The sequence below is a fragment of the Paramacrobiotus metropolitanus genome, unplaced genomic scaffold (genome assembly GCF_019649055.1).
Source record: "Paramacrobiotus metropolitanus isolate TYO unplaced genomic scaffold, Prichtersi_v1.0 Parri_scaffold0000003, whole genome shotgun sequence".
NCBI lineage: Eukaryota > Metazoa > Tardigrada > Eutardigrada > Parachela > Macrobiotidae > Paramacrobiotus > Paramacrobiotus metropolitanus.
Window position 1 is genome coordinate 2,593,632 of NW_026570223.1, and position 25,282 is coordinate 2,618,913.

The 25,282-nt window shown below is 40.7% G+C and overlaps 7 protein-coding genes across 11 annotated transcripts; 4 read left to right on the forward strand and 3 right to left on the reverse strand.

The window, feature by feature from the left end:
* Positions 1–299: 299 nt before the first annotated feature.
* Positions 300–1,105, reverse strand: LOC129593189 (60S ribosomal protein L27-like). The gene is made up of 3 exons (XM_055489399.1): positions 890–1,105; positions 624–793; positions 300–564 (listed from the first exon to the last, which is right to left on the reverse strand). Exons 1-3 carry the CDS (start codon positions 968–970, stop codon positions 405–407), a joined length of 411 nt encoding a protein of 136 aa, XP_055345374.1. The 5' UTR covers positions 971–1,105; the 3' UTR covers positions 300–404.
* Positions 1,106–1,305: 200 nt separating this feature from the next.
* On the forward strand, positions 1,306–4,121 carry LOC129593111 (serine--tRNA synthetase-like protein Slimp). The gene is made up of 2 exons (XM_055489302.1): positions 1,306–2,949; positions 3,261–4,121. Exons 1-2 carry the CDS (start codon positions 2,086–2,088, stop codon positions 3,825–3,827), a joined length of 1,431 nt encoding a protein of 476 aa, XP_055345277.1. The 5' UTR covers positions 1,306–2,085; the 3' UTR covers positions 3,828–4,121.
* LOC129593172 (uncharacterized) lies at positions 3,229–4,753 on the reverse strand. 2 transcript variants are annotated; one of them, XM_055489389.1, is made up of 4 exons: positions 4,354–4,753; positions 3,977–4,268; positions 3,813–3,902; positions 3,229–3,727 (listed from the first exon to the last, which is right to left on the reverse strand). In XM_055489389.1, exons 1-3 carry the CDS (start codon positions 4,609–4,611, stop codon positions 3,847–3,849), a joined length of 606 nt encoding a protein of 201 aa, XP_055345364.1. In that variant the 5' UTR covers positions 4,612–4,753; the 3' UTR covers positions 3,229–3,727; positions 3,813–3,846. The 2 variants fall into 2 exon arrangements, with proteins under 2 accessions (XP_055345364.1, XP_055345357.1); XM_055489382.1 differs by having other exon boundaries at positions 3,229–3,902.
* Positions 4,649–7,340, forward strand: LOC129593145 (uncharacterized). 3 transcript variants are annotated; one of them, XM_055489352.1, is made up of 5 exons: positions 4,649–4,842; positions 5,558–6,267; positions 6,473–6,583; positions 6,653–6,844; positions 7,015–7,340. In XM_055489352.1, the coding sequence occupies exons 2-5, from the start codon at positions 5,607–5,609 to the stop codon at positions 7,137–7,139; spliced, it is 1,089 nt and encodes a 362-aa protein (XP_055345327.1). In that variant the 5' UTR covers positions 4,649–4,842; positions 5,558–5,606; the 3' UTR covers positions 7,140–7,340. The 3 variants fall into 3 exon arrangements, with proteins under 3 accessions (XP_055345327.1, XP_055345333.1, XP_055345319.1); XM_055489358.1 differs by lacking the exon at positions 4,649–4,842 and adding an exon at positions 5,128–5,146; XM_055489344.1 differs by lacking the exon at positions 4,649–4,842 and adding an exon at positions 5,165–5,404.
* Positions 7,341–7,479: 139 nt separating this feature from the next.
* On the forward strand, positions 7,480–16,036 carry LOC129593100 (phosphoribosylformylglycinamidine synthase-like). Its single transcript, XM_055489293.1, has 22 exons — positions 7,480–8,747; positions 9,132–9,285; positions 9,428–9,578; positions 9,737–9,845; positions 10,096–10,236; positions 10,310–10,434; positions 10,501–10,629; positions 10,689–10,949; positions 11,163–11,390; positions 11,469–11,692; positions 11,811–11,912; positions 12,018–12,155; positions 12,235–12,465; positions 12,542–12,722; positions 13,018–13,101; positions 13,163–13,324; positions 13,610–13,729; positions 13,802–13,983; positions 14,300–14,528; positions 14,594–14,806; positions 14,930–15,232; positions 15,431–16,036. The coding sequence occupies exons 1-22, from the start codon at positions 8,392–8,394 to the stop codon at positions 15,745–15,747; spliced, it is 4,140 nt and encodes a 1,379-aa protein (XP_055345268.1). The 5' UTR covers positions 7,480–8,391; the 3' UTR covers positions 15,748–16,036.
* On the reverse strand, positions 15,942–18,338 carry LOC129593121 (DNA excision repair protein ERCC-8-like). The gene is made up of 4 exons (XM_055489311.1): positions 17,964–18,338; positions 17,688–17,789; positions 17,318–17,523; positions 15,942–16,936 (listed from the first exon to the last, which is right to left on the reverse strand). The coding sequence occupies exons 1-4, from the start codon at positions 18,161–18,163 to the stop codon at positions 16,191–16,193; spliced, it is 1,254 nt and encodes a 417-aa protein (XP_055345286.1). The 5' UTR covers positions 18,164–18,338; the 3' UTR covers positions 15,942–16,190.
* A 106-nt stretch (positions 18,339–18,444) lies between these two features.
* LOC129593130 (cystinosin-like) lies at positions 18,445–22,717 on the forward strand. 2 transcript variants are annotated; one of them, XM_055489323.1, is made up of 9 exons: positions 18,445–18,790; positions 18,855–18,930; positions 19,897–20,085; positions 20,190–20,330; positions 20,589–20,688; positions 20,832–20,951; positions 21,786–21,956; positions 22,025–22,142; positions 22,233–22,716. In XM_055489323.1, exons 1-9 carry the CDS (start codon positions 18,652–18,654, stop codon positions 22,418–22,420), a joined length of 1,242 nt encoding a protein of 413 aa, XP_055345298.1. In that variant the 5' UTR covers positions 18,445–18,651; the 3' UTR covers positions 22,421–22,716. The 2 variants fall into 2 exon arrangements, with proteins under 2 accessions (XP_055345298.1, XP_055345306.1); XM_055489331.1 differs by lacking the exons at positions 18,445–18,790; positions 18,855–18,930 and adding an exon at positions 18,952–19,056 and having other exon boundaries at positions 22,233–22,717.
* The last annotated feature ends 2,565 nt before the right edge of the window (positions 22,718–25,282 follow it).

A 25,282-nucleotide genomic window follows, 5' to 3' on the forward strand; every position in this document is an offset into this window, starting at 1 on the left:
GAGTTGTTAGTTGTTACTGGTTGAGTAGCCGATAAATTTTCATGCCATTCAAAATCGTATAATTATTTGCAGTAAAAGGGTAATTTTAAAATATCTGCCATCAACAATATTAACTTGTAAGTAATGCATATACGTACAAAACAAAATTTAAAATGAGCTACGCTAATAATTTTAAGTAATAATTAATTCAATAGCAAACAGCTTTTTCAAATTAAACACTGTACAAATTACAGAACGTTACGAGACGAATAAACCTGAATTCTACGGTAAGCACTAACAAGTAAGCAAGACAAAACCAGTCGAACGAAGAACCTTTAATTCTGATTGCAGTATCCGAACGCATACGATGGATGGTAAAAGTAAGAAAAGATCACAACCAAAATTAAACTGCTCGTCGTTACAGTTTAGAATCTCAATTTAGTGAAAAACCACTTGTTCTTGCCGGTCTTGTATCTCTCCTCGAATTTTCTCCTCACTTCCGAGCGGGCTTTGCGCCTGAGAGAAGGATCTCTGAATGCGTCCTTGTTCACGACGTTCTTTTCAAAGGCGATGTCGACTGAATACCTAGGGAAATAACACGGTGTATAAAAGCATCAGCGAAGCAATTACAATCGGTTTACTACCTGGTGGGCATAACATGATTGTAATTGCAGATTTTGACGAAGGGCTTGATGCGAGATCGCTTTGCCAGCTTCTTGACTCCCATAGTCTTGGTTACTTTGCGAGGATACACATCAATTCCCGCCACCAGAGCATGACCATATTGTTTATTTGCCGCTCCTTCATCGTAATTCTGTAAAGTTTAGTCAGTCAAAAAACGTTCAAACTAAAAATCGCCAAGAGGAAGTCGGCGAACCACAAAAATTCTGCCAAATACTGCGTGGGATACCTTTATGACAATGGCTTTGCGACCAGCATATTTTCCACTGAGGAGAAGGACAACTTTACCCGGTTTCATAATCTTCCCCATGATTGCAATTTATATGATAAAAACGTTTTCAAAAATGTTTATCCAGCTATTAAACCAGGAAAGTATGGTGGAATAAAACTTTATAAAAGCTGCAAAAAAGCAGTGTAGGTTTCCGAAGATCCACAATTTTCAAACCACCGGTCTGCTCATCACGTCGGTGAGAACTACGTTGCATGGCGAGTCGTTTACATTAAAAAGGGAGGGTGGCATGGTTTTTCAGAGCGATGTTTGGGCTGTCTTTGCCTTCGTCACGCTACCAGTATCTATGGGCGGTACTAGCGCTCCTTCGGTAGTCAAAACGTTCAGTTCGAAAGAGCACTTTAAACAATAGACCGCGTGCGATGACAAAGTGCTGCTTGTGGCAAAATTCAAAATGCACCATTAATTGGATTTACGCCCATTTTTTTACTGGAATTTTCAATATTTTTAAGTTAAGCAGTTTGACATGGTAAAGGTGCTGTGCGACTGAAAAAAGGCAGTAGCAATATGCATGGAGAAACATAAATTCAAAGATTGTTATTCGTAACTGCTAGACAACGGGAGTACGGCACGACGACACAGTAGATTTGGAATTTCAGACACTCTCGGCATCTCCCCGAAGACGGGAAAATGAAAATTCCAAAAATTCGGTTTTTTGGAATTTTCAGAAGATGACAGGTTCAGCCAAAATGCTTAGCCTGGCAAATTTCCGAGCCGAGCTAAAACTCTGACCAATCACAGCTTCCTTGGCGTGACGTCAATTTCAATTTTCGGTAGCACGATCATTTTCGACTTCCGGTTGCATTTTGCTTTGGAGCAAATCGCACTAGGTACAATTTCCGATTTCCGAACCCAAGAAGACGAAAGGAGTATGTAAATTGTAAAGGACGTTTTCCTATGTTCTTTTCACAATCGTATTCTTACGAATTATGGTTATTCTCAACTTATTCTTACTGTTTTCTTACGTTTCCCATAATAATTTGTTGATGCGAAAGTAAAACACTGCCGACATCTTGCTCTTGGATTTTTAGCTTTGGTGTGGTGTCGTGATCTTGACAGTTTCCTGATTTCTTCGGATATTCCTGTCATTCTGACGTGGAATACTTCACCTGTCTGTGGAATGCCATTTTAAAGCCATGTCTCTCCGCCTTGGTTTTGCGCAACCGGTATTTCGTCTCTCCTGTCGCGGATGCAAACTCCATAACGTTTCCCGTTATTCTGACACTTTGAAGCGTTACTATGCCACGCGCGCGGTGCAGGAGAAAAATGTTTCGAGCAACGCAACTCCGCAACCCTCAACAACAACAACAACAACTCCGAGTAGTGGCTCCAGTGAACCACTATCTTCATTGTTCGTTACGGGGGCTACAGCACAGACGATTCCCTTCGCTGTGGATCCTTACACCGAATTTGCTGAATATTTTACGGAATCATATGATCTGCAAACCCAGCTGTCGGCCCGAAAGATTACCATGAATGTGCCGCAGTTAGCAGCTGCATGGCAGCATCTAAAGGAGCTGCGAATGCAAAAGAAGAAAACCGAGGCATTCATGGAAGCACATCGATTGCAGCACGCTTCTTACGCGGGAGATGAGCATGCTTATGTAGATATTTTACGATCCATTCGGGAAGAGTTGAAAGAGTTTGATAAGAAAATCAGCAGTGTGGAAACGCGTACGGTATTGGACCTGTTTAAAATTCCTACAAGACTGAGTCAGAGCGTTTTGGAAGGCAAGTCCGATCCCGTTGTTGTCCACGTCAGCGAAGTCGAACCGAAGCAATCCGCGAAAGATTTGGTCCAAGCTAATTATGTTGAGTGGACGGAAAACTCGCCTGGCGGATATTTCTTGAAAGGACCAGCTGCAGAATTAGAATGGCATTTGATCAGTACATCCCGAAGACAACTGGAGGAATACCAGTGTATACCGCTTTCAGGACCAAATTTGGTGAAGTCTGTCATACTTGAATCGCTGTGTGTGAATTTGCAGAATCCTGAAGAGGTACGAGGCGTTGTTGTTCTGAACTATTTCAGTTTTTCAAAAAGGACGCATGTGGTCACTGCTCCGCAGCCTGTATCTGCCATTGAGGCGCAGTGATGAATTTGAGTAATGTAATTAGAATAAACGATGTTCTGCTTTGCATCATTATCCAATTCGTACTCTGTAATCTAATCAGTAATCCTGATAATTTTTTTGTATATTCTGGGATTCTGTACAAATGTACAGAACTTAGTGAGCAAGACTTGGAATTGTACTTTTGTGACCAAATTCCTTGTATTTGCAGATTTACTGATTGTTGTTCCTTTTTATAGGCTTATATGCTCGGCATTAGCAAAAGGAATGGAGCGGAGTATCGTTCTCTCTTTTTGACATCGCTCCCTTTACATATTTATACGGCCTATCTGGCAAACGGTGAATACCGCGAAGGTGCTCCTTGTGTGAAGTTTCATCATTCCGGTCGAATATACAAACCGCAGACGCATCAAGGGAACGGATTGCAGAGATTATTCTATCCATCCCAGACACACTGTGTTTCTTTCTGCATTGGATATGAAGATTTCGACCGAACCGATGAATATTTTCACCAAGCTGTCGACATGTTGAAGAAATTTTACTCTGAATTGCGGCTGCCCTTCCGGATAATGGCCCAGCCGGCGCCTGCTTTAGCAGCCTTCGAAGCTGCCCGGTTTGATGTTGAAGTGTGGTCAGTCAGTCAGAATTCGTATATTCCTTGTGGATTTGTATCGGCAAATAATGATTTCATCAGTAGACGAATTCGCTGTCAAATCGGGAAATCTGATGATAAGTTCATGTACATGATCCACGGGGCACTTGTAAATTTAACTCCTCTTGTGGCGTCTTACTTGGAGCATTATTGATATTCACTTGAGTAAAGAGTTATATTTGCGCGTTGTCTTTCGATAATTTAAGCCGTTCCTTTACATTTTCTGGTGCTACGAAAGTTAAGACGGTATTAATTAGCTGCAGGTTAGACTATGTGTTGTTAATTATTTCGTTTCGTGTATACCCGGTATCGATTGAATTCTTTTTATTCCAATGTTGCCATCCATTAATGGGAGGTCATCCACTTTTCCGCTGGAATCCCAGCTGACTTGCCGCTGTTGCTTTAAAGCTTCCTTGGCTGCGTTCTCTTCCTCAAATAAATTTCTTTGTCCTGCACTTAATTCTGTAGATCGTTTTAGTTGCTGAATGGCATCTTTCTCAACGGTAGCCACAATTGCTTGACCAGCTCTAATTGTTGCCGGGTTCGTATGCAGCTCTATTTCCCGTTTTTTAAGCATGTCTGCGGCACTGGCATTCTGTGGATAACATCAGTTTGCAAGACTGTTTGGGCGGTTTGCAGTTTGGAACCTTATGGCACGAACTTGCGGTACTGTAACTTACTTCGTGGTACTTTTCTGGATCGGGTGCAATAGTATCTCTGTTGGAAGCCACTTCCGCCTCCATTTTATCGTGGAAAAACTTCATGCAGAATTCACATAATTGGTAATCTTTCGGTTGATTTTCAATGACAGCTATTAAGAGATCCTCAATGTATTCCGCGAGACGGGGTGGAATGTAAAACGATTCTTCTGGTATCGCATGCTTTTTCCAGTAAGCTGGACTATACAGAGCACTTCCGCTTCGTTGCCCTTCCACCATTTTTTAGCACACTGCAGATCTGTATACAATTTATGCTTGGAAAACATCAACTTATGCGGGTTTACAGGGATTTCCAGGATATTTATTTATCCATGTACGCATGTTCTCATTCGTTCATCTTTAAGTAAGTAGTGAAATAACAGGAATCGGGCAGGAGTAATAAAATATGGCAACATACCATTCATTTGTCGTTGAAATGTTTCCATGGAACTAAAAGCACTTCCGAAGCTAGTAAGTACTTACTACGTATTCAGCATGGGATCACTTAAACTTTTATTATTGCTTGTAAGTACTATGCAGTAAGTGCTTAAAATTTTAATTCATTAATAAATTTTTTTAATAATAATGGATAATTTACTTATTATCGTAAGATTGGTACAAGGTGCCTCTCTACATAAGTACTCGTATGTTCCGTTATTATTCCTAATTATGTTAATCATGGTATGTTATTAACATTTGATTGGATTTACTGACAACTGTAAAAGTTATTTTACTGGATCGTACTTACTTAATATAGTATTGTACTGTATTAACCGTAAGTGTTGATTTAACTAGAAAAAGCCGTAAGTACAGCCAACGCGGTTCTCTAGGGGCTGTATTGTATTTCATACAATATTGTATTTCATACAATACTATTTCATCTTCACTGTATACAATACAGTGAAGCCCCTTGAGTAGGGCTAATCAGGCGACGCGCATTAATCAGTTGTGGTCAGGGCAGGTCAAGCTGGTGGAGTATTTTATTTACGATTAGAAGGAGCCATTCAGATAGAAGCCATTGTATCGTATGCAGGTATTAATTTTGAAAACCCGACTTCTGATATACTCGCAAACTCTGCTACTTATTTTTCGTTGCAGTTTCATTACTCTTATTGACAGTTTTCTTTGTCGCTTGTCTTTGTCTGTTAGCAAGCAGATTGGTGTATTATAATTGTATGGTCGCTAGGTTTGTCAAACGCTGATGGTCTTCATATAGCAGCGGTATCACATGTACAATGGCCGATGAGAGTATTCAACAAAATGGTGACGGTGATGCAAAAAACAACATCTTTGTGCGAGGTCTTAAACAGCATCGTTCCGGAAATCGGTTTGACAGTGCTCCATGCTCCACGCCGTCCTCGAATCTGCCGAATGCTGTCAGTTCCAAGCTGTCCGTCCAAGCACGGTGCGGAGATATCACGCACGAACCGCGTGTTGTTTTATCCCCGGCCGATATCCTCAAACGACACCGTGAGCATGCCGAATATCAGGCGAAACTGCTAGCCAAGAAGAAAGCGGAAGAGGATGAGCTATCCGACAGTGATGTTAGTCTGCAGTGGGATGCCGATTACCGCGATGCGGATGTGGCCAAGCAGACGCGGAAGGCCAACACGAAATCCCAGCGAAGAAAGAACGCGGAGTTTAAGGGCAAAAGTGATCGTCAGAAAGAGGACGAGCTGAGGGAACGACAACTGAAGGGAGAAGATATTGATTTTGAAGCACTGAAGGATCCTTCAGTTCCTTACAGTCCATACTCCGGCGACTTCGGCGTGGCTCCGCATCCGAGATACATTGCATCCTATATGGATGTGTATCGTACACCAGTTGGAGAAAGGATGGCTGTGAAGATTGTTGGATACGTCGGTGGAGTACTCTCCTGCACGTGGGATGAAATTGGTAAAATACAGGTTATGACATCTTGCTGTCTGTGAGATATCAACGTTAGTCACAGACTCACAGTAACGTTGGCGCGATGTTTGTTTTGACTGGATGCAGTTGTGATATTACTGGTAATTTTAATAACATTTTATTTGCGAAATTTGGCTGTACCATTGTTTTGTGTATCTATGATTTAAGCTGTTGAATGATTTTGGCATTGCAGACGCTGAACGTACCGAGTATGAGAAATTGTCAATGGACTTGGAAGAGTTATATCCAGCGGGCGTGGATCCATGGGAAGTTTTCCCGGGCGAGATCGTGGAAGTTCAAGAAGGTAACGGTGTGGCTCCTGCATGGTAATTCTTGCCGGCATATGATCGCCAGTTGTAATTTTGTTTTTAAGGTACCGGTAAGATGTTTAAAAGAGGAATTATTTCGGAATGTTTCAAGAGAGCTCAACTACTGGATATCTTGCTGGTTGATTACGGGAGCAGAACCGTTCGCATTGGAGCGGAGTTGGTCCGACAACCACGCCAGAAGATTTTGTATGATCCGAGATGGAGGAAGTTTTATGTTTGTTTTTTCAAACCAACAGGTATGACAGTTACACGCAAGCGTTCAGAAACTTTCCAAAAAGTATAATAATCACTGTTCATTACATATTGCCTTTTTCGTACAACTTGAATTTCTTTCCCTGTGATATTGTGCCAAAACGTTTTTCGAGAGTTTCGAAATGGCCAAGTTAGTATTTTGTATTTTCCGCAGCGCCTCTGGTAGTTGAACAAGAAGAATTGCTACGGTCTGCTTCTCCGGAAACGCCGGTCCCCGCTGATGTACTGTGCCATGAACAAAAAGGAAGAATTTGTATCGGCGACATTTCGTTAAAATAACACGGTGTTCGTAAGCGTTAACGAGATCAGCTGTTTTAAAAACGTTACGTTTAATCATCTGCAAAAGTCGATGTATTGCTTATTCACTTTCGTTTGTAAGTACCTATTCGTGGTATTTGAGATCGTTACATACTTTAATTGCGTCTATAGTACGAGTATAAGCCAGATGTTTGTGTTAGCCAATAATTCGGAAGCGGTTAACTTGCATCAGAGTCATCAGACTGATTTGTACTTATATGAACACATTTATCTGTTACTGCACTTGAAATTTCGGGATCTCAGTGGTTGTGATTAAGTACGAAAATATTGGTTACCTTCCTGCTTTTAAGGGATAAAGTACAATGGACACCATAAATGTGGTTACACTAGACAATCGGTCCGAGGACCGATATTTTAACGGCAAGACCAACAGCAGACCAAAATAAGTCGGTCATGTCCATTGCGCGTAGACTCGTATGCTAAATTCAGGCACTTGGAACTTGCACATTTCTCAACGAAAACCACCAAGCGATATCTCAAAAGAATAAGAAAAAAATTCTAAGAATTTTGATACCAAACAAATTGGTTTTTATTACATCTAAGAGAAAATCGAGGCTCCTAAAGTTTCCCGTAGACAGAGCATAGGATTTGAATCCACGGTTTGGTTTGTTTTCACGCATATGCTTTGTCTACGGGAAACTTCAGGAACCTCGATTTTCTCTTAGATGAAACAAAAACGAATTTGTATGGTATCAAAATTCTTAGAATTTTTTTCTCATTCTTTTGAGATATCGTTTGATAGTTTTCGTTGGGAAGTGTGCAAGGTGCAAGTGTAAACATCAGCAGGCCGATGGCCAGCACGGAATTGGCAGTCTGAGTACAGATAAGTATCTGGTTGCGCGCGGTTTAAGTGTAACCACATTTATGGTGTCCATTGTAAGCTAACAATAAGAAATTTATGAATTTCAGCTCGATAACGAACTGCTTGACCCTTTCGAACGTGTCTGCTTATGTCTATCGTGAATACCACTACACTGTGACTACAGGCGGCACACTGCGCTCGGATACCTTGACCGCGGATTGTAATCAAATTGTAGTTTGGTCTGGCAGGCAGAGTCCATTCAACAATGGCTATCGGCGTTAGTCTGCTTCAGGGCAACAGTTTATCACGTTCAGACCTAATTATTACTTTGTCAGGGAGCTAAACTCTTGCCCAAGAGTTAAGGGAGTTTTAATTTTTAGAGTTTTACGGCAGTTTTTTTACGATACTGTGATGGCGAGCTTCAATCATATCATTATGAACAGCGTGAGTCCAGTCGTACTGCGGCTCATTTCTCCATCTTCGAAGACATCGCGTTTAGATGAAGCGAAGAAAGTTTTGACGGCTCTGCGGAATGCTGGAGCATCCCTGATTTCTCTTCAATCGCACTTGGTTACATATGTGGATTTCAAGCCTGCTTTATGCAAAAATCCGGACGATCGGCAGCGGTACTGCAACCTGTTGCTGTGGATAACAGACGCCGCTGCTACGCAAGATGGAACAGTGCCACTGCGCCAAATTGGTGGCTGTGGGGAAAATGGGCACGACGAGCTGGACTTCAGTGTACTGCGGATTGAAATCGGTCCCAGGTAGAAATCTTAAAACTTCTCGTCAGATCAGATTAAAGAAAACTAATAATTAATGTACATATCTCAAAGGCTATTGAATTGACGAGTGAATAAATGTATGTAGTGGGGTACCGCACGCGTAGTGACATTCATTCTTTAACAGAAAATTTTGGTTGAACAATGTCCATCTACACTGTTCAACGTTGCGTCCCATATTTTCGCACAATACTGTCGTAGCATCAGTTATTTTTGTACAAAATTAAACCATCTAAACATTCATATTTTAGTAGTAATTATAATATTAATTGTGACAGCATCTGTAGACCATCGCAAAACGTTTTGCCCAGTATCACCTTTAATTATGGACTGCAAATAATATGATTAACACAGCCAACTAAATTTCAGGTTGAATTTCAAGACAAGCTTTTGTACGAATGCATTGTCGATTATGGCGGCGCTGCACTTGAACGCAGTGGAACGGATCGAAAGAAGCAGGATCTATGAACTACGGTTTGACCGCCAGTTGAAGGCCGCTGCATTCAAAGAAATAAAAACTCAGGTTTGCATTACCAGTTGGCAATAATATCTCAGATTAAATTATTATTTGCCGGACAAACAGGACAGTGTACTGTGGGATCAAATAAAAACGCAGCTGTACAGCATTTTGCACTGATAATGGAAATGTCTGACCGAAATTACAGTTTCTGGAGCATTATATGGACGCGGTTCTGGAATGCGAGTACACTGCGCCTATCACGTCCTTCGCAGTTGATATTCCCCGGCAGCCGATTAAAGAAATTGATGTCATGACACAGGGGAAAGAAGCACTAATTTCGGCTAATAAGGAATTATGTATGCACGTCTACCAAGAGTTTACCTAGAGGCTCAATGTATATAGTAGAAAATGTTAACCAAACAGCCTAGTATGACTAGAAATATATGATTTCATAACTTTAAGACATAACTCCTTGGTATTGGTTGTCCATTTTCCATGATTTTTGACGGGTTAGCGCTCGGATTCGATGAAGACGATTTGGAGTATTACTTCCAACTTTTCGCATCGAAGCTACACCGTAATCCCACGAATGCCGAATGTTTGGATCTAGCGCAGTCCAACAGGTTAGGATGTCATTATAAAATTGCAGAATGTACAATAATATTAATACTAGACTCGCTCCTTGTATTGATTGAGTACTAATACTATTGGATAATTATAGATGTTGTTACCAAAATTTTTCGATTTATTGAACATTAAATTTATGTGCGGTATAGTTGCTGTTAGTTTTGCCTCACAGGTCAGTTATTTACTTATTAGTTACTATTTTTTGGGTAAAATAATGTGTGAAAATGCATGAATTGCTGTTTTTAGTGAACACAGTCGGCATTGGTTTTTCAACGGCCGCATGACCATTGATGGCAAAGAGATGCCACGATCGCTGTTTCAAATGGTCAAAGACACTCAAAATTACAGCAACCCGAATAATGTCATCAAATTTTCGGACAACAGCAGGTGAACGAAACTAGGGATAATACTCCACGCACAAAACAATTACCGAAAACTAATAAGTGAATATATATTTTAGTGCCATAAAAGGGTTTGAAATTCGCAAGTTTCAACCCGTCGTCGCAGGCGAGCCGGCACAGTTCATAGCGGCGGAAGGAGAACGGCATATTATCTTTACTGCAGAAACGCACAATTTTCCAACTGGTATGTGTAGGAATAACTGATGTGTCGGCTACACACGAGGTGTCATAATATTTTCATTTCTTGCAGCGGTGGAACCATTCAGCGGAGCTACTACTGGAACCGGAGGTCGAATTCGGGATGTGCACGCTACGGGGCGTGGTGCCCATGTCATCGCTGGTACAGCGGGATATTCGTTCGGCAACTGCCATATTCCAGGTACAAAGTTCTTACCTGTGCGGCATACTCAGTCAAAAGTTATAGTTACATATTTATAGGCTTCAGCGCCGTTTGGGAAAACGATACTGATCAGTTCCCGGGGAATTTTGCTCATCCGCTCAAAGTTATCATAGAAGCTAGCAACGGCGCTTCTGACTACGGAAATAAATTTGGAGAACCGGTTATTTGTGGATTTGCTCGGTCATTTGGTGCACGAATTAATGGCGGAGAGCGGCGCGAATGGATTAAACCGATTATGTTCAGTGGCGGCATTGGAAGCATCGATGCCGAATGGATTACCAAGTTTAAGCCTGCAACAGGTGGACAGTTTGTGTTGTAATACATTTTCCAAATATACTGCAACTCGGTTACATCGTATAAAAGAATCAGCTTCCCACACTTTAAAGCGCGTTTTGAAAAGTTAACGTTATCCAGCGGTCAGCGGCGTGTTTTGTTATACGCGCTTTCCGTCTAATACACGTATAAAACATGTTTTGCGAAGATGGATATCTTATACCGAAATTTATGTTCAGGCATGGATGTCGTAAAGATTGGCGGGCCAGTGTACCGGATCGGGTTAGGCGGTGGCGCTGCGTCTTCAACCGTAGTGCAAGGATCAAATAATGCAGCCGTTGACTTTAACGCTGTTCAACGTGGCGATGCGGAGATGGAGCAGAAGCTGAACCGAGTTATCCGCGGTTGTATTGAATCCAAAGATAATCCTATAGTTTCCATACATGACCAAGGAGCTGGCGGCAATGGTAAGGAATAATTAAGTTTATTGATCTTCTTGTAACTAGATAGGTGATACCTTTACCTAATGGTTTCGCCTGTTTTAGCAAACGTATTGAAAGAAATTGTCGAGCCAGCTGGTGCGATCATTAGGGCAGACAGTTTCACACTGGGCGATGAGACCGTGAGCATCCATGAATTATGGGTGGCTGAATATCAGGAAAGCGTTGCTGTCCTTGTACCCAAAGACCAAATTCACGCGGTAAAACAGATCGCGCAACGGGAACGATGTCCGGTTGATGTCGTTGGCGAAATTACCGGCTCAGGAAACGTAAGTACTGACACTTTAAGTTATAGTTATTTTGACAACAATACATTTGTACTCGTGAGAACCCACGCAGCAGATTGGGATGTGTGTAGTTACACAGTGACATGTGACATTTGTACAGATCATACTGGAAGATTTTGCTTCCTACGACGAAAGTGCACCGCCTTCGATTAAGCCCATCAATTTACACCTGGATTTGGTTTTGGGAAATGTTCCAAAGAAGGTAAGCGTTTGTGTGTCTTGAAATCGTGTGCACAAATGTTTCGGTTCAACTGAAAGAGTGGAGTTATAAGCTCTTCGCGAAATGCTGTAGTACTTGCATTTGCAGCATTACGAGCTGGAAAGAATGCCCGAAATTCTGTCGAGATCGGACGGAATTCCTGTGAGCAGAAGTGATTTCTTGGAAACCGTCAGACAAGTTCTACAGCTACCAAGCGTTGCTAGTAAACGATATCTGACTAACAAGGTGAGTCGGATTGGTGATTGTAAACAAATTATGAACGATGGATGGGTGAACTTTAGAGAAAAAAACCGACTGGTTATAGGTTGACCGTTCCGTGACAGGACTTGTTGCTCAACAGCAATGCGTCGGTCCCTTCCACACTCCTTTAGCTGACGTCGCTGTGATTGCTCTGTCCCATTTCGACACCGTCGGAAGTGCTACTGCTATTGGAGAGCAACCGATCAAAATGCTGTTTGACGTTAAACGTGGGGCGCGGTTGACCGTCGTGGAAGCACTGACCAATCTCATGTTTGCTAAGATTTCATCCCTAAAGGTGACATTCTTGTTTTTTTGTCGAGGCAAAAAATAATCCCGATTCCCAGGGGATGTAAATTGTGCATTGACAATAGGATGTGAAGTGTAGTGGAAACTGGATGTGGCCGGCTAAACTGCCGGGCGAAGGCGCCGCGTTGTACGACGCCTGTGAAGCCATGTGTAGCGTGATGAGAGATTTCGGGATTGCCATTGACGGTGGAAAAGATTCGTTGAGCATGGCTGCGAAATGCTATGATGAAGTGATCAAAGCGCCAGGTAATCCGAAAATTCCTGTACATCAGCACAAACTACTGTATTGTGCTCTCCGTTGCTTAAAGTTTACAATTAACGTGACTGTAGTTGTGATATGTATGAGCAGACGATTTTGTATGTTCTGTACGTGTATTATTGTAAGTTTGTATATACATGTTAGTATCAACCTTAAAGTCTAAAAAAAGTCTGGCGTCTGTGAAAGTTTTCCGAATTTTGCCAATAAAATTGTCGCGTGTGTGTATGTGTACTTCTTAGTCTTTAATATGAAAATTTCCCGTTATCGAATATTGTTTTGCAGGCACGTTGGTAATATCAGCCTACGCCCCGTGCCCTGATATCAGAAAAAAGGTCACCCCCGAGTTCAAGGCACCAAACGGAAGAGGCAAGCCATCCGTGTTTGCGTCGAAGTGGTTTTACCTAATGCAATGATAACAAAACTTTAGGGGCGATCTTATGGGTTGACTTGAGTAACGGACAGCGTCGCCTTCAAGGTTCGGCGTTTACGCAGGTCCACAATGCTTATGACATGTACGATGAAGTTCCGGATTTGGAATCAGCTGAAGATTTTGTGACGGCTTTCAATATCACGCAACAGTTAATTGACGGTGAGTGTGTATCCGTCTTTTACAGGTTTCTGCCGTTTGTAATTTGTATATACTTGCTGTTATTCTCTGCTGCTCTAATAAGTATATAATACTATGCATCTTACATATATTTACATAATTCGACTAAGACACGATATATTTCATTGTATCTGAATTGCCGACATAAGAAAGACGACATAAGAAAGACATAAGACGTAAACACCTGAACCGAACCTTGAAGGCGACGCTGTCCGTTACTCAAGTCAACCCATAAGATCTGCTTTTAAATGTACGGTTTTCTGTTAGACGAACTCTTGACAGCCGGACACGATATTAGCGATGGTGGCCTGATGGTATGCCTGCTGGAGATGGCCATTGCTGGGAATGTTGTTTTCGATGTGAAAGTCCCAGTTTCCAAAAATTACGGTATATTTCAAAATTTATTTACATGAAGGAATGGACAATTTTATAAACAGTGACTTTTAATAACTTTTTCAGAATGCGAACCGGAAAGTGTTTTGTTTTCGGAAGAAGTTGGATGGGTGTTGGAAGCCGATTTTTTGAATTCCTTGCGCATCCAGAATGCATTTCGAGCGGCAGGAATTACCTGTCAGCTAGTGGGACATACACATGCTACTCTTACCCTCGCACGGGATCTAAATGGAAAAGACGTATATCCGGTAAATACAACAGTCATAAATTACGCCGAACGATTGTACTTTGTATTATGTGCAAATGTACGAGTATGTCTTTTTTCAATTAAACACGCCTACGAATGATCTGATAACTGCGGAGGTTTTAAATTGAATACTGTTCGGTACTATCTTTCTTAACTGGGCGCGTATGTAACATGATTTTGCAGTTTTGTTCCAGTACAATACACCGTAGTTACATGTTAATTCAAATTGGTTCCCTAATCTTAAGACCTGAAATTTGGAAGTTTATCAGTGGGAATGACTGTCAGATGGTGGGATTGCCCCCTTTTATTTGTTGTAGCCTTTTGTCAGCTTGAACGAGCGCCTGGTCTATGGAGCAGACCGCCGAGGAATTGCCGGAATACGGTTACAGTGGGAAGAGTTCAGCCAGCAGATTGAAATGTTACAGTGCGATCCAGAGTGTGCCGATGCACAGAAAGAGTGGCTGGCAACTTCCGCATGCCCATCGTTCCACGTTAATTTCATGTCGGATTTCGACTTGAGCGATGTTGACTTCTTCCGAAATTTGAGTAAGCTTTCATAATTTTTTCTGACAGCAGATGTTCCTTAAGTGACCAGCCTCTTAACGCCTTAGCATTAATAACTCCCGCGCACCGAGTTGCCGTCATGCGAGAAGAAGGCAGCAACGGAGACCGCGAAATGGCCGTAGCATTTCATATTGCCGGTTTCGAAGTGTGGGACGTGACCGTGCAGGATCTACTCGATCAGCGTATTACTTTGGATATGTTCCGAGGAATTGCTTTTGTTGGGGGTTTCAGCTATGCTGATGTATTTGGATCCGCTAAAGGTACCGCCTTAGTGTTGTCCGTTAATGAACACACTGTGTTAAAGATCCAAAAATCGTTAATAAATTAGTCGATTAAGTGCTACGGTATTTAATTTATGGTTTTACTTATAATTGTGATTTTAGGATGGGCTGCTGTGTTGGCATCAAACGATATTACGCGTACACAGCTGGAGAGATTTTTTCAGCGATCGGATTCGTTTAGCTTGGGTGTGTGCAACGGATGTCAGTTGTTGGCCCTTTTAGGGATTGTCGGCAGTACTGCTCCTGTTAAATTTGGTATTGAAAACGCAAAAGCCGTTCTCAAGCATAATCGCTCTGGACGTTTTGAATCAAGATTTTCTACCGTGCGAATTGAGAACACATCCGCCATTATGCTGAAAAATATGATCGGGACCCAGATTGGTGTTTGGGTTGCACATGGAGAAGGTATGTGTTATATTGCATTTTTTTAACTTTTTGGAATAACTGCTCTAGGTAGTGGTAATTATATGAATTATCCACTCTTTTAGGTTAATTTATGCAGTTAACCCATGGTTCTACTAGTGTGACGACAATTATACAATATTATTGATGTGTTATAGTTCTACGAATGATATCATCGTGTTTCAAATGGCGTTTGCTTAGGTCGTTTTGAAGTTGAAGAGGACGTGGGGCATCTGAGCCAGCAAGGATGTATCGCTGTGCGATATGTTGATGATACCGGCAGGCCAGCGGAAACGTATCCATGGAATCCCAACGGAAGTCCGTTCGGCATAGCCGGAATGTGTTCTATCGATGGACGTCACTTGGCTATGATGCCGCATCCTGAAAGGAGCATCTTGACTTGGCAGTGGCCATGGCGCCCGGACACATATAGCTGGCCAAAAAATGCTATCTTGTCGCCATGGACCCAAATGTTTAAAACGGCTTATGACTGGTGTGAATTCGACCGTTACGGTTGAAACCTGCTAAGATGCAATTGTTTCGCACTATATTTTCGATCAGTATTATTCTATTATTTGTTTCATATTGCGCTAATATTCAAGTTCACGATTTGTTTGAACGTTTGCGGTTCGTTAATTGTTTCAAAGTTTTGCTTCGCTGTTGGAGCGGTGTTTATGTTGCTATGTATTACTGTACTGCATCTTTCAGATGGCTGGTTGCCAGTGGTTGGTGTCCAAACGCATGTTTTTTAACATAAAATTGATTGTGCGCAACGATTTCAACTTTTCTGTTTAAATCTCGATATAAGCAAAAAACATTAAAAGATAAAATTATAATGTACTCGTACATCCATGCAAAACAACGTTTAAATGCAATCAGCAGACAACACCTGTCAATTATTAAACAGCAAGCACACTAGTATCGTATCAGAAGAGAGCCCCGAAATTATTCGCGTTGTTCACTAATCTTCATCACTCCATGTATCAGCCTCGAGATTACGTGCCACCGCTAACCGCTGCGAGGATTTCTCCAGTTCTCGCCTTTTGGCTTCTTCTTGTTCTTCAAAATAGTCAGCGAAATCTGCTTCTGGTGCCCAGACCAGTATGTTTCTGTCTGTTGATCCAGTAAACACGTATTGGAAATGCGGATGATATGCACAAGTCAAAACCTGTCCAAAGTGACCCGTCAAAGTGGCGACTTTTTCCCCGCTAAACATATCGAACACCAACACCCGGTCATCGCTGGGTACAAAAATGAGATCCGGCCGGACGCGACTGGTCAGCGCTATTTGGAGACGCCGGCGAACATCATGAAAGACGAAGGGAATTCTCCCGTAGTTGACACCGGTATTTTTTCCTGTCTCAATGTTCCATAAACGCAGTTTATGATCAGCACCATATGATACCAGGTGCGCGGCATCTTCGGTAAATTCCAAACTGATCACAGCGTGGTGATGCGCCACATTAATCGTGGCCGCAGTAGCCGCTGTCGGTGGATTATTATTGTTGTCCAGGTAGCCTAACAGCGAGCGCGCTTTGCGAACGTCCCATAAAATTATTTTCCCATCCACGCCCCCCGATGCCAGAACGGAGGGAGAATGCCGCGACCAGCGCACACAGTTCACCGGGTGGTTGTGACCGGAAAATGTGTGAGCAGAGGAAACGGTACGCAGATCACAGATTCGCACAGTGTTATCGCCAAGTGCCACTGCGAAACCGGAAGCTTACAAGCAGAGTTACAATAATACGCATACCACGTCTACAGATGCAACAAGTTCGTTAATTTTAAGCGTTGTGGGGATTTTTAGAAATTTACAAAACGTCGACTCACGCTTTGCTTATCCTTGCAAGTTCCAAACTTACAGTACAACCACATTGTGAAATACGGTTACCTGTCTACACTCCACATTAACAACTTATTCATTATTCTTACTGATGATTTTCACAAAAACGAAGAAATAAAGCAGTACAGTACGAAACTTTTAATCAACGTAAATTCACACATAAATCTAAAACTGTTAAAACCGAGAGTTCTGCACTACATTGCGTATACGATCAATGCTGTTTCATTCTTAGTTTGCATGCACACCTGCTATTAATGGCCTGGCGGAAGCAAGGTACGACATGGAATGATCCGCCACTGGTTTATTGAAGGCAAACTGATGCACCTGCATCATCTTGGCTGTATCAAATACCTTCACTTTACCATCATGCCCTGAGGTGGTAAAGACGCCGGGATCGTGGGGATAAAACTGGCAAGCACTCACGGCGTACTCATGAGCAAAACGAGATCCACTGAAACAAGCCGTATGCTGAGATAATAAAACAAATACGTAAATGAATGAAAACTAAGTACTCGTACTCTGAGTACATTAAACTGTAAAAAGCCCGTGGTACTCATTGTCAGCATGAAAAACATGTAGGTCAAATTTTTGGACCAGGTTCACTGTTAAACTTACGGAATGATTTTTCCCAGAACAGGAAAAGTCTGCTGCACAGATCGACTGTCTTTGGTTAAGCCATGGATATTGATGGATCCATCTCCTCCACCAGACAACAAGCTGCGATTTTGAACACAATCAGTATTTCAACAAAAATTACTTTTATTTTTACCGACATTTAAGCGAAAATAATTTTTAAATATTATTTTTATTTTTTAACACAATCAGTGTATAAACGAAATCGATATTTGAAGGAAAATAAATTTTAAATCATAATCTGATAATCAGTCTTACAATCGTCCTCCATCCAGCGAGACGTCCAGACAACTGCAGATGGAAGCATAGCACCGTTCAGTTTCCTTCAGACGGCTCAAAACAATGGAACGCGCTCTAGTATTACGGTGTCGATCAAGGAGTCGCCGTCGATCAATTAAGGGATTCTCCAGAGCTAAAACAAATCCACAGTGTCCCAGCGGCTGCCTTTCCAGCGCCATGGTCCATGCTAAGGTCCAAACACAAGGTGGCAACCAATCCGAAATCTACAAGTTTGTGCAATAGCAGAACAAGCAAGCTGTAAGTTCGTAATATTACAACTGCACGTTTAACATTTACTGCTAATTCTGAAGAAGTATTTTTCTTCTCCCTAATTACTGCTAAATGTAATGATCGATTTTCTGGGTAATAATTTCATGTAGCAGCCTACTACAGGCAGTTGCTAGCAGAACAAGTCTGTAGAAGCTGAGGATGAGTACTGATTGTGCATGTGCAATACTTTTTCCGATTTTGTTGATTTGCGGAATGTGTTGGGAACTTGGGCAGCCCAGCTTTTTGTTCATCTGTTCGTGTAACGGAAATTTGGAACTTAACGTAGCATGTTTGCTTATGGTTTATCAGCTCTGAATTACTGAATACAAAACAAGAAAAACTTCTTGTCACTTGTGATGAGGATTACAAGGGTTGCTTCGCCAACGATCTCCGTAAAATGTTGATATATAGCTGGAAGGTGAAAAGTCCACCTCCAAGATGGAACATTTCATCGTTATGGTCCTTGTGGATATTATTGTTGCTGGCTGTTGTTGCGGCTTCAGGGGAAGGATCGGGTTTTAATAACGATACTAAAGGTATGTCAACAAATAACTTTCCACTATTATTGTCATTCTTTCAGCTGGCTACGTTTCGTTGAAGTTGTTCAGGCATCGTTCTCTCCTGACTCGCTGAAACTGGAAACATCGCAGAATTCGTCGTTCGCAATAGGTTTCAGGTTAGACAAAAAGATGTGCTTGGTTGTTACTAGTGTCATGTACTTTAGTTGTGTGGCATTCTAACGATAAATTGATTCCCTTGCAACGATGAAGATTTTCAAAGCCAGTGCAATAACCCTTGTCATGTGAGGCCGTAAATTATACGTGTAAATGTTGCGTACAGTTAACTGAAGTGGTATTTATTTATTATTGTGTTTATTAAATTTTCTTCTTCCTTGTACTTATATTTTATTATTAGTACTGCTCAATTACTTCTCTTCTGGTTTCTCTTATCGTGGTGAACTATTGTCCACTGTGGTGTATAATTTTCGTGAATTTCGGCCGATGCGGTTTTACTACAGTATCCGAGTATCGTTCTCTTTCGCATATTAATTTGTATTTATTTCCATTTTCCTGTTAAATGTCGATGAGCATCCGCAGTAATTTATGAATCTACGGAATTTCAATTATTCCATGTATTCCATGTTTTTCAATTATTCAGTTATTGTTTTTTGCCCGCATGCAGGTGAGAAATAGTGGGAACCGTCGGATGGAACGATTTAGTTTCTTCTTTGTTCACACACTTTTTACATTTCGTTTAGAAAAGCATTGTACAATTTATTGTGTACTATGTGCATTTTTGAACATGCCTTTGGATCATATTACGATGGGATCTAAAATCACGTAAATTTACTACTGCTTGCTTGAGATGGGTAATTGGGTTACCGGCCTGTAGCAGTTAGACCGTGAAAATCAGTATAATACGAGTATAATTATGTAGCCATGGCCCATGAGAATACTATACGATAACTTCGGATTCCAGTGCGTTTATGAGTGTCTCTTTACAGTTCAGCCATTGTACGATCAGACTGACTTTTTTATTTTGATTAGTAAAACGTTTAATGGAGTGAAATATAGTAGTGTGTGTTTTGTGGCATCCTGAGGACAATCGACGATTGCGTTTTGAATTGAAACATGGTTTGCAGTGGCGCTCTTTCTGATCCAATCTTCTGTTACTGGACATACGATCGGAATGACTTGATTGCGCCGCTTCCCAATTTCACCGTTACCGCCTCCGACCACGTGAATGATACCAAGCGTTTTCTCATCTACTCCCAAGGACACGCTGGAACTTTGACATTGGGTGTTGAAAGTGATTCCGAGAAAGTTGCAAAGTATGAAAATGTGGAGGACGTTGGTACAGTAGTACTGTACTGTACTAGATCTGCTAGCGCTTTGCAAAACTGCTTACATATATTTCATTTTTTGCAATTTGCAGCTCGAAACGAGTATCCCTTGTTGTACAATTTGTACATTCCATCGCCCTGGCGACGTTTAGTGATGTGGTCGGCTGGATTTATTTCGTGGCCTGGTCTATTTCTTTCTATCCTCAAGTTATTACCAACTACAGGCGAAAAAGGTGAATTACTCGGTGATAGAATGTTGCCATAAAAAATCTTGATTTTAAGAGCTCTCTCTGTAGTTAGGTCGGGCAAAAATAATTTGATGTACGTATGTACATACGTGGTACCGCATACATGTTAATGCATATTGGTAATTTGATGCTACAATACAGCAGTGACTGAAATTGTTTTGTTGGTTTGTTTTCGCTGGGTGTTTCGTTTAGGGTACGTTGTTTAAGATATCACATTGTGTCACCATGTTTTTTGTTCAACAGTGTCGCTGGACTAAGCTTTGACTTTCTGGCCTTGAATATCACCGGTTTCCTTTGTTATACAATATTTAATGTCGGATTGTTCTGGATTCCATCGATTCAGGTAATTGCATTGTTTCTCCTAGTATACATTTGTCATGCTGACAAATGAACAGGCTTTCATATTATTGTTAGCTTTGTTGAAATATTACATATATTGAAACAACTGGCAGTGCACCAAAATTTTGTAATACCTGTATTATGTAGGAGGAATATTATTCCCGACATCCTCGGGGTGTTATTCCCGTCGAAGCCAATGACGTCTTTTTCGCCCTCCATGCCGTAACGCTGACTCTTATACAGATCATCCAATGTTTTATTTACGAGGTAAATTTGCAAATTATTCTGGCAGGGAATTTTTGATCGGTCTGAAACATGAATAATCTATGCCGATAAATGCCAGTTTTATTGAAAACACTACCGTGGATTCACGTGTGTACTGCAATGTACTCTGTAGTTTGGACTTACTTTGCACGCATTGTATATAGGGATGGCAAAAACTTGGTGAAGTCGACTTTTCAAGTTAAAAACTTGAGTTATTGCGAAAAACTTGGGGGAAAAGTTAAGTTAAATACTTGGAACTTATTCTTTCAAACCAAGTTACTCAAGTCGAATTCGAACGTGAAACAGAGTCTCCAAGTTCCGTTTCAAGTCGACTTGAAAGAATTTTACAATATTTCGAAAATATTCAAAGCGGTTTAAGCAAACGGACCAGTTTAAACATTTTTCCGTTTAATTTACTACTGTTTTCCCTACGACTGCCTCATATTTTTGCCCTACTACGCTCACTTCTCCCGGCAATTACGTTGATATCTGTGTAGGCTATCAATGCTGGTTCGCGCACCAGGGTAGAAAAGTATGACCGGCTGTCAGCTATCGAGAAAACACAGTATTATCATCACATATAGTAAAGACATATTTAAGTCGATTCAAGTCGACTTGAAGTCGACTCCAAGTTAGTAACTTGGTTTGGACGTCCAAGCTAAGTATTGCAAGCTGACTTGGGTTTTTAAGTATTTAAAAAAATTTTACTTGTCGAAAAAACCGAGTCGAAAATCAAGTCGAGTAGAAAACTCAAGTTTTTGCCATCCCTAATTGTATATCAATTTGTTTGGAAAATTGCATGGTTGCCCTTATGATTTGACGTTGCTTGTTTTTCAGACCGGAAACCAGCGCTTATTCAAAGGCACGATCCTGCTGCTCGGTGCGATCTGGCTGGCGACGATTATCTTGTTGATTCTATCCGCCACTCACGTGCTGGTTTGGCTGGATTATCTGTATTATTTTTCTTATGTCAAATTAGGGATTACGCTCATCAAATACATTCCGCAGGTAACCAAAATAAGCAAATATTATTATCAATTGCATCTGTACTTTAGGTATCTCGGTTGCCATTTTAGGTATGGATGAACTTTCGCCGCAAAAGTACAGTTGGTTGGAGTGTCGGGAATGTGCTGTTGGATTTTACCGGTGGAATGCTTTCGCTTGCTCAAATGTTTATAATTGCCTACAATTTTGGTAAGTTTAACAGTTTTTGATTGAGATATCGAGTTTCAGACTTTCAGTATTTCTCTAATACCTGAATGTGTCCGTCTCCGATTTCTGTAGATGATTGGTCATCAACGCTTGGAAACCCGACGAAAATTGGTCTTGGATTGTTGTCGATATTTTTTGACGTGATATTCATTATACAACATTATTGCCTGTACAGGAGACGTCAGCATGATCTAATTAGCTCCTATGAAGAGGATGTGGTTAGCGCGCCATCCGATGATCCTCTTATAAAGAATGTCTGAGATTGTTATTCTGGACTTCAGATTGCTTAAGTTTGTGCGTGGTGTCGTATTTTAAATTTGAGTTTTTCAACTGCGATGACGCAGTACGTACCTGTTTCGACGATGTAATTATACACCTCTTGCGTCTGATTTGATTTCATTCTAACGAGATTTGTTTCGGGAGAGCCTAACCTTTCCGTAATTTTTATTTGTAATTAAATTATGGGTTTTTTTTTAGTTTAGTTACGGATACCTAAGGAACTGTGATCAAATTGTGGATTGAGGTGCACACAAATGTGACATAATACAAATATTAAGTTGTAATGGCGTGGAAAGTTAATTTTTAAATTAATTTGTAATTGAAGATGGTATACGGAAGGTGTTCAGACTTCCTGCCGACACCAATCACAGCCCCGTAAGGCCGTAACCTGGCCGTAGGCTTGGCGCGACAACAAAGTTTTGTTCGATTCGCAGAATGAGTTTACAACAGCAAGTGATCGATTTTTTAATTAAAAAAGCATATTTTAAATGATGAATGTCCCGGTTCGCTCCATATCACACCACAAGGCATTACTAGGAAGTAGTACTAGTAGGTACCTTGGATCTGGTGGACCCAAGAAATGAAAATCGATTCACCCAAAGAAAGTCTGCCATGAATCATTAATGATTAAACTTTTGTCTGACACAAGCCATGGTCTGCGTATGTACAGTTCTTACAAATTTATAGTTACTTTAGTAATATGGTGACTACCATTGGCTGGTGAGTAGCCGTCACAATACAAACGAATACTGAAAGTTAAATAAATTACGAATTGTTTTACGCTAAAATATTAGTTTTTTAATTGCTTTGTTTGTATCATTCGTGAATCACGTCAATAAAAACTACGATCCACACCGAATAAACTTGCCAAATTCGCGATCATGCACAGACTACAGATACAGTCACGCTACGACACTATCCGGCCATACGTGTGCCGGTAATGGTAATTGTAACTTTGTAAGTAAAACTTAAACGCATGTTAAAAAATTTCTTTGAATGTCGTTAGCAAAATGTTAATTGCAATTATTGGACATCAGCGTTAATCTGTGGAATAAGTTAAATGCAGGTAGCGCAAATTATCAAAATTATCAAATATGTTCAATATTATCAAATATGTTCGCAAATTATCTATATGTTCGATGACGAAACGTTCTTGTGAATGTGAATGTGAATCTTGCCTATCGACTATAAGTACTTGCAGAATCGCATCGATGGCATATCACTGTATTCAATTTCAAAAAATCCCCAAAACTGGTTAAAATTGTAAAATCGCACAGCACCAGTGATAACGTTTTCGTTGAAAATTTATTTAGAAATATATACGATACTTGTTTCTCAGTTCTCAAATAGCCAACGAAAAGGGTAAACTTCTAACAGAAAGGATAAGACCTAAACATCACGGCTGATCTAATCCTCCTGGAGGGATTGGATGGGCGCTATTCACGCAATTCGGTTCATTTTATGGACTTTAGCGTCGTGCTCAGTGGCAGCGTTTACACATCCAATCTGCCACAAAATCCATTGGAAGTTGTTGCTTTTCAGTGCCTAAGCGCAAGCCCAAACACGAAAATAATTAATATTACTGTATTTGAAATTAGAAATTTTAGCTTTTATCAAAAGGAGGGCTTAAAAGCAAAGCGCAGAGCGTATCGACCCTGATAACAGGTACCCGATTTTCTGTTATTATGGTTAAGATTTTATTATTGTTAGAATCTGACTAGCGTGTGAAACATTTTGGGAATTGTAAAAGGTACCACATATCGACATATGCCTCGTTTAAGAAGAAGAATTGAAGATGAATTTCTCTCGCTCGTACTAACTTTTATTTTGACCAAATAACAAATGAACCTTTTTTCAGATACCTCTCCATATGTTACACTTTCAGACCAGCAATGGAAGCATTACAAAACTATTTTTTGTTTAAATTGAAAAGTCAAGGACCGTTTTTGTCCTACCGAAACATGCTTACAAAGAATTCTAAAATATCAAAAAATTATCACTTCCACTTAAGGAAAGCCCTTCGACAACACTAACATGAGCACTCGGGTTAAGACTATGGTTAAAACAAAGATCAACAATCAGGTTTTCACTGTGATAAGAACTAACGTTAGCACTCGGGTTATGGCTCCGGTCAAATTAAGGAAGTGGGCCGGTACAAGGTACCAAATTCGTGTACATGCACGAAAAGTTAACTTTTGCGCACTCCCAAACACATTTTTAGTTTTATTTTATGACATTCTGTTGTTATGACATTCTGTCAGATGATTTGTATACACGTTATGGCTGTTTGAAAATTCCAAAAAGTTTACCTGCATTCCGGTGTACCAAAAGTCTCATTATGGACCGATCTATTTCAAATTTTGCACATAAATGCACACGGTCTTTCGTGTTTACAGCGATCTAGACTTTCATGATTTGCTTAAAATTTTAAAATGAATTTTAGAATTTTTGAAAGTCATTTTAAAATTCGAAAAACATGCTAGATCAGTGGATCGGTGTAAAAAACGATATTCATAGCCAGGTGCTCCCGAACCGGATGTTGCGCGCACAAACGGTTTTCACGCCCGTGTATACAAGTCATCTGGCTACAGAATGTCATAAATAAAACCAAAAATGTGTTTGGGAGTGCGCAAAAGTTAACTTTTCGTGCATGTACACGAATTTGGTACCTTGTACCGGCCCACTTCCTTAATTTGACCGGAGCCATAACCCGAGTGCTAACGTTAGTTCTGATCAAAGTGAAAACCTGATTGTTGATCTTAGTTTTAACCATAGTCTTAACCCGAGTGCTCATGTTAGTGTTGTCGAAGGGCTTTCCTTAAGTGGAAGTGATAATTTTTTGA